The sequence below is a fragment of the Montipora capricornis genome, chromosome 8, assembly GCF_036669925.1.
Source record: "Montipora capricornis isolate CH-2021 chromosome 8, ASM3666992v2, whole genome shotgun sequence".
NCBI lineage: Eukaryota > Metazoa > Cnidaria > Anthozoa > Scleractinia > Acroporidae > Montipora > Montipora capricornis.
In genome coordinates this window covers 31127798-31135297 of record NC_090890.1, presented here as the reverse complement: position 1 = coordinate 31135297, position 7500 = coordinate 31127798, and the positions used below count along the sequence as shown (strand labels likewise).

At 37.9% G+C, this 7500-nt stretch overlaps 2 protein-coding genes across 2 annotated transcripts in view; one reads left to right on the top strand and one right to left on the bottom strand.

Annotated features, from left to right (window-relative positions):
- Positions 1–457, top strand: part of LOC138059195 (solute carrier family 38 member 10-like) — a 29477-nt gene extending 29020 nt beyond the window's left edge. The window contains exon 15 of the mRNA XM_068904737.1: positions 1–457. This exon is cut by the window's left edge and continues 1092 nt beyond it. The gene's annotated coding sequence lies outside the window, so the exon portion shown is untranslated.
- LOC138059223 (oxidized purine nucleoside triphosphate hydrolase-like) overlaps positions 1–3347 on the bottom strand; it is a 4676-nt gene extending 1329 nt beyond the window's left edge. Inside the window, exons 1-3 of the mRNA XM_068904786.1 lie at positions 2868–3347; positions 1637–1782; positions 1–124 (exon numbers count right to left, since the gene is read on the bottom strand). The exon at positions 1–124 is cut by the window's left edge and continues 1329 nt beyond it. Coding sequence (XP_068760887.1) covers positions 1–124; positions 1637–1782; positions 2868–3019 — 422 coding nt within the window. The 5' untranslated portion in view covers positions 3020–3347. The remainder of the gene's footprint in view (positions 125–1636; positions 1783–2867) is intronic.
- Positions 3348–7500: the final 4153 nt, after the last annotated feature.

The window sequence follows — 7500 nt, the reverse complement described above, 5'->3', positions numbered from 1 at the left end:
CCCCTAAACTTAAAATATCCTGAAAACATCTGTCCTTTCAACAAATAAGGAAACCATAGAATGTCGTCTGGCCACATGTCAGTGAATGGAACCTCAGAGATGGGAAACCACTTGGGACTCATTTCTGAAGAGTAATAAGAACCTTAGTTAATATTAAAAAGGGATAAATTTATTTAAAATGCTGAAAGTAATTTTAAGACAGCATAATCGTTTCTTTTTTTATTCTGATACACCATTTTAAGCTTTTCAATAATTTCATCCATTTCATTGCAAAGGAAAGATCTGTATTCTTTTTCATTCACTATGGAACAAAAAAATCCATAGTAAGGATAGGTAGGAAAAATAGTTGACGTTCATCATAATATCATTATTTATATGGTTTGCTCTTTTTGCATTGCTAAATGAAGTGGATTACTTTCTTGAGTGATTTTTGTTATTAAATTTTGGGGAAACCAACTATTAATAGTGCTTATGAACATGGAAATGACTTAGGACACTTTCCGTTTGACAGAACTGACGGGCCAGACGCATTTGGAGGAATAAACTCAACAACACCTTCGACTTAACACAGTTGGAGGATGATAAATATATATATACTCCTACGGAAGGATGAGGAATTATCATGCAAGTGGTCCATCAAATTTTTGCTGGCCGGCCATTTTTGACAAAAGGAAAGCACCCTTAGGATTAAGGCAAAGTACAAGAAATATATACATAGCCCATCCCTCATATCAATGAGTGTCCAATTAAGTAAAACCTCCTGGCATTTGTTAATACTTGAAAAGTGTGGATACCTAATCCTGGCAACCCCCTTGAAAATGTATGTGGGACTTTAAGGAGTAACAGCATTGAGTGCAATTTTTGAAACTGCCAAAGAATTGAAGGATGGTCTTAAACAGGACAGTGGCTGAGTGCAGCAAGTCTGTTAATAGAGACTTTTATTGCAGCCAGTCTATTCAGTTATGTGTTGTTGTTTTTCCCTGAATGGCCAAAACATACTCATGTTCCTTTAAAATATTCTTATGTCTGTTAGGGTGGAAAGATTGCCTGACAAATGGTTACAAATCAAAAGAATGTTTGCTTTTTGAAAGGAGGCTTAAATATACCCAAAAGCCACTAAGGCCATTATCCTCCAGAACTTTAAACATCTTGAGTGCAGGTGCTAGTGCCTGACTCTTTCAATAATCATGGAAAATCATGAGTAATTTCAGCTTAATACCATTCTAAAATAATTTTTATGCAGTGAAATGTCACAAATTTGTACACATAAGAAATTGATAATGGGATTTAATCTCATTGTTAATAATAATAATAATAATAATAATAATAATAATAATAACAATAACAATAATAATAATTGGTAAATAAAGACTGTTGAACAATCCCAATGTATAATTACCCTTGCAAAGTGAGCAACATAAGAAAAGCAGAAAATCAGTTGAACCCTCAACCCACTGACTCCTAGGAGTGAGACTTCATAGATTTTACTTTGTCAAACACCAGACGATTGTAATCGTCACTGGGGACTGGTTCAGGATACAATGGGTTAACAACCTCTACACCCACTCAAGAATGTGTCTCCTTTAAGTGGTTGTTGTTTTACATTTCAGTATTACTGTAAAATTGAACTTGTTACCTTCCGATTCAGTGGGTATCCCTTGAAACTGGTTTGTGGTAAACACATGAACTTCCATGATTTCAGGTTCACCAAGAAATTCAAACTTTAAAATCCCTGCTTGCTCAAGATTATCGACAGTAAGACCTGATTCTTCAAATAACTCCCTACATAAAGAAAGCATGAAAGATTTATGAGTCAAATAGGAGAATGGAAACTAAAAACAAAAGGCTACTCAGTGAAACCTTGAATTAAATATATTAATTTAATAGCAACCTGAGAATTGCTTGCCACGTAATAAATTAATTTAATAACAAGACAGTGTTAAAAGATTACTTTAGCTATAACAAGATTAAAATAACAGAGGACAGTAAATAATAGATTTACATTATTGCAATAATTTATAAAGAAACCAAGTCTTTCATAAGTCTCTCAGTATTCACTTTCAAAAGGACACTAAAGAAACAGTGAAGTGCTCACTATTTTAAAACTTGGGTTGTGTTTTTAGTAGTTGGCTTTCGTCAGGGCCTGTTATTTCCTTCCTTTTTGTTCTTCTGAGGGAATTTTGGCATTTTCCTGCAGTATAAGCTGGGGAGTCAGGATGACGTAGTGGTTATCAACCGCACCTCCCACCTAAGTGACCCAGGTTCAACTCTGGCCTCGAGGTCGCAGGTGGGCTGAGATTCAGTCAATCTCAATCTGACTCCCAGGGTTTTTCTCTGGGTACTCCAGTTTTCCTCCCTCGTCAAAATCGACTCTAGATCAGTAACAAGCAGGCAGATACCCTTGTGTAAGGATAACCTCTGGTATCTCTCCCTTTCATTGTAATGAATGAATAAAGTTGGTATTATTATTATTATGATTATTATTATTATGATTATTATTATTATTATTATTATTATTATTATTGTTATTGTTATTATTGTTCACTCCTCTTAACTGACCACGTCTCATGATTATTACAGTACAGGTGACGTTCACTCTGAATAAATTTATTCAGCTTTCTACACCAAGACCTGTCTCAAATTAGATTTTTAACATGCTATTTGCATGGGGTTTTAGGTGGTATAGGCCTATTTTAGTTAATTAAGCTGGAGTTATGAAAATTAACTGAATGAGACAAGTCTTCTGCACTGGGTGCATTCTCATTGGATCCTCGAGAGGAGGTACATACACTATTTTAAATTACGTGATTTTATCATTTTGGAACACTTTTAGTACATCATGTCACTAATTAGCAGTGTGAGCTGACCTCTTTGCAGCTTGCAGTATCGTTTCATCTGTGTGCACTTTCCCGCCAAAACCATTCCACCTTCCCGCGCCAAATCCTCGTTTTTTCATTCCCAAAAGAATGTTCTCTTCGTTTCGAATAAGTGCTAAGGTGTACAGTCTCATTTTGGTCATGTTTCTTGATCTTATGTGTAACACACCAGCTCCAAGGTTGGGTCTTTGTAAATAATATGCAAATCCCCGGTAACGGCGGTACAATTCCGATAGCACGTGGAACCGTAGATCAAAAGAAGTAAAATTCTTCGTCTCACTTATCAAAGTACAAACCAGTTCTAGCCGTACTATGTGTTGTCGTTTGTACGATTTAGTAATCGTAACTGACAGAAAATGGTTTTCAACCCTACGGATGTTAACAATATCTTAATATCTCTGACCGTTAATATCTCTGAGCTGTCTGAGAGAACACTTTGTTTACAATGTGGTTGTGATCAGCGGATGTTACATGGGATAAGGAGAATAGGTGTATGTTACCATAAGCTGTCGCGTTAAAAGAAGGCGGGTGACTGGGTGATTCCCTTATTTTTCGAACAGTGTGGTATCCTTTATCTTTTCGAATGGTTATTCTAGAGTCAATTTAGAACGGTTGGCAGGAGCTGGTTTCCCCGGGCTTGGTTCCGGATGCCTCTACCCCTTTTAAATTATTTCGGCTTGTGATTGGCTGAGAAGGCAATTCCTTCAGTTAACGTGATTGGCTCTGTATTTAGTTTCGATCTCAAATGAAGCCGCCCTATTAGCTTGGGCACCCTAGCAGTAGGTTACCCTACCTGCTCGTAAACAGGGCCTTACTGTACACACGACAACAATAGGACAATAACATGACTTTTGGAGGGCAAATAGTTTTTTTTTGCTGCCCGAGTAGCATCATTTGCGCCCTAGCGGAGCTGGGGTGCAAATGATGCTACAATGGTATGGAAAGTTGTTGCTACAATACGATCAGCTAAACGATGGCAAAAATTGATTTTAAAAAATGAGTAACAAAACTCGTCCACAAAGATTCGAGCCAACTCTGCCATTGAAATGGTATCCTCAGGATCTCATAGGCCGAGCGAAGTTGTTTGACATCTCTGCAGCCAATCAGAATCAGGGCGGCAAGTGCATTTTCAACCCGGGCATTTCCAGTTTGGCCCGCAAAAGGCGCGTTTTACAGAGGGCAGTTTGTCATTTGGCCGCGTGTATTGATAATAATAATAATAACAATAACAATCATAATAATAATAATAATAATAATATATTAAAGGAAACAACTTGTTTACAGCATTGTAAAAAAGAAACTGATAAAGAAACGATACAAAATAGGAATCGTCGATTCACCTTTGTGTACTGTTTGTCAAATATCAGAGGAATCCCTCGAGCATCTATTTATACACTGTCCAATATCAAGTGCATTTTGGCTTTCTGTAGCTGAATGATTGGAAAATTACTTCTCTTCGATTCACGCCTTGACAGGTGCGAACATAATCTTAGGGTTCTCCGGAAAAAAGATGCAAGGTAAACAAGTTATCTTCCGATGCAGAAATCTTAAGGGGGCTATGTCACGTTATTTTTGGGTGTTTAAGGAAATCTCTGGTTACTCACAAGTTTAAAACTAAAAAATGGTAACGTGGAATTCTTTACAGATGACATTATCGTTACATCACAAACCAGATGATTCTGCGCAAAAAACGACCTTTATCCAGGCGATTTGCCATAAACTTGAAAAACGTCGGGCCAATTTTTTTCAAGATTACCCAAATGCAATCCGTTTCAATTTTGTCTATTTGTGTTCATCCATGCTTCTCTTTCCTTTTGCTGTATTTCTTTTATGTTGGTGAACAGTTTTAAGTGGTTATTGCAATGTTTCATTCTACTTTTTGGGGATTTTGGGTGTCATGTAACTACATCATTTTGCATGACATAGCCCCTTTAACATGTATCCTTCCCCCTGCTCCGTTCCTTTTGCCATTGTATCATTGTTAACAAATGCGCATGTGTAAGATCCGTGAAGTCGACCAAAAATGTCTGCGTATGGAAGACACAATGATTACAATCTCATATAGTTGTATCGCCAATACATACCGAACTGAGTAACAAGTACACAAGGAATCTGTCACATGTGGTAAGAGGCCGGCACTGTTCTCTCTCACTGCTTATCGGGGATAGGTATCCGAAAGCTGCACCAGGCCATGGCTGGGAGTGGTATAGTAAGCGATTCGCTGTAAAAACCAAATTGAAGTGAACTCGAAAATAATCAACATATCAGCTAGCCTCGATTCTAACGTTATTCGATTCCCTTCAGGTTATTTTCTGTCTGGGTTTCGTATTTTACTGGTAAGCACATGTCCTCTCAGGGGGCTATTTACGTTGTTTCGTTTTTCAGTAATAGTTTTGACCACAACTAAATCGCACTTAGTTATAATTTAGAAACAAGTTGTGGTCTTGGGTTCAATTCCCACCCTAGTGAGAGTTTTTCTCTGTCCTTGAGTGGGCCCATTTAATTTCCATTAGTAGGGCTAACGCTCAGATGGTTTACATGAGTAAAAAATAGCACTTCACATCACCCTCTCATAGTTAATTCTACTTATAATTCAGAGTCTAGCTAGCCAAGGGTCCTGTAACATGGGTCATAGTACTCGACGCTTATTGAAATCATCTCAAGAAGAACATGCTCGTATCCTCAAACTTCAGCCCTATAAGATGTTTGTTTCTTTCCCTACCCTTCATCTTTGCTTCAATTGCAAAGCGACTGTCGAACGCAATTTAATAATCTGATATTACTACTAGTTTCATGCCAAGCGCCTGCAGAAGTTCTTCTTTTTTTCTGAGGTGCAACGTTGGTAAATTTCAAAAGCACTAGACTTGAAACTATCCAAGGGAGATTTAAAAGCCGGCACTTCGAGCATTTCGCCTTTCGTAAGCGTGAATCAGTCAAAAGTGAATCCATCCCATATTCTCACAATTGGAAATCACTCCGACATAAAAAAAAGAAAAAAGGAAGAAAAGAGAGAGACTATGCAACATAGGTCTACAACGCGCCCAGCAGATAAATCAACGACCAGAGCTGCAAATATCACCTCATACTTAAGAATATCATTGTTTTTGTCTTAAAACTCATTATTTCACTCACCGTCCAAAATTTATTACAAAATCAAAGTCATCGATTACATTTCAATTACAATTCTCAAGGAAAACAACTATTACTCTTGAAAAGTCCGTTTCTAATCAAAGTTCTTGTAAAAGTTCCAAAAGCAAATTGCCGATCCAAAATTCCAGAGTCCAATTGCAAATCAAGTTCCAAAAGATCCCTTCCACTCATGCACTAGTAAAGTCCAAATTTCCGAGTCCAAATGTTCAATTCGTGATCCAAAAGGTTTCTTCCACTCTTGTTCTAGTAAATCCAAAATTCTGAGTCCAAATGCCAAATCCATAGTGCAAAAGATTCCTTCCACTCTAGAGTCTAATTAAATCCAAAATCCAAATTCTAGGTCCACTCTAGTTCCATGATTCCAAGTTACAAGTTTCAAATTCCAATCACTCAGGGTATTCCAAAATTTAGTAGCTAGTAGTTCAATCCGATTCCAAATAGTCGCCAAACAAACTCTCCTTATCGGAACAAAAAAGTCTCCGAATTGGCAAACATCAAAAACGAAAAGGTTTTGTCATCAATTCGAGAGAAACAGCAAAGCCGAAAAAATCTGATCCTAATCCCGAGAGAAAACTGTTCTGTGTTAATCTAATACAACCTCGTTCCCAGGGTCTCTCTTCTCTGCCTACTTTCTCAACGACAATGGAGGCGGAAAAAAGAGACACTGGGAACGAGGTTGAATCTCATACGGCCCTAAACAAAGATACCGATGTGCAATGGTACCTGACTGTAGCCCTGACCAAGAAACTAATCTAAGCCAAATATCATACCTCAAGTTCTTGCCCTCTGTTTTCGTTTTAACGTCATTTTAGGGACAAAATACAATTTTGTAATAAAATTAACATCATGGGGCATTGTTGTGGTACGACGGCCTGGCAACACATGCAGTGGTAGCTCATATAGCACACTGCTTTTGTATTTCTTCTTCTGGTTCCAGCTGCATAAAGGCCGGATTTCTTTATCATGAAGGGCCCCAGTTGTTCAAAGGTCGGATAACTTTATCAGGTGTATATTTAGCAACTATTCACCTAAGTGAATAGTCGCTTACCGCGCCGCGAAGAGGCGAGGTAAATATCCACCACTAGCCACAACCACTTCGGCGAATAGCTGTTTTAGTATATAAATGATTTGCGAAAACAATATATTTTTCTCATTTGCATTAGATTCGGCACATGTAAATTATTCCTGCCAAGATTACAACATTTTCGGGCTCAAATTCCGCGCGAATTGCTCGGAGGTGAATAGCAAAGGATATCCGGAGTTTGAGTAGCCAATCAGTGCGCGCGTTCAACGCTATCCACTGTTTTAGTATATACTTAGGGTCACTATCCCTCATTAGTATAATTACATAGGAGATTATTGAAAATGCTCTGCACTGATAGGTTGCCCTTGAGGTGATTATTGCTCGATAATCACCTAAGTGATTTTTTCAAAATGGCCGCCAGCCGTTTTGTTGGGGTGACAGACGAAGAAA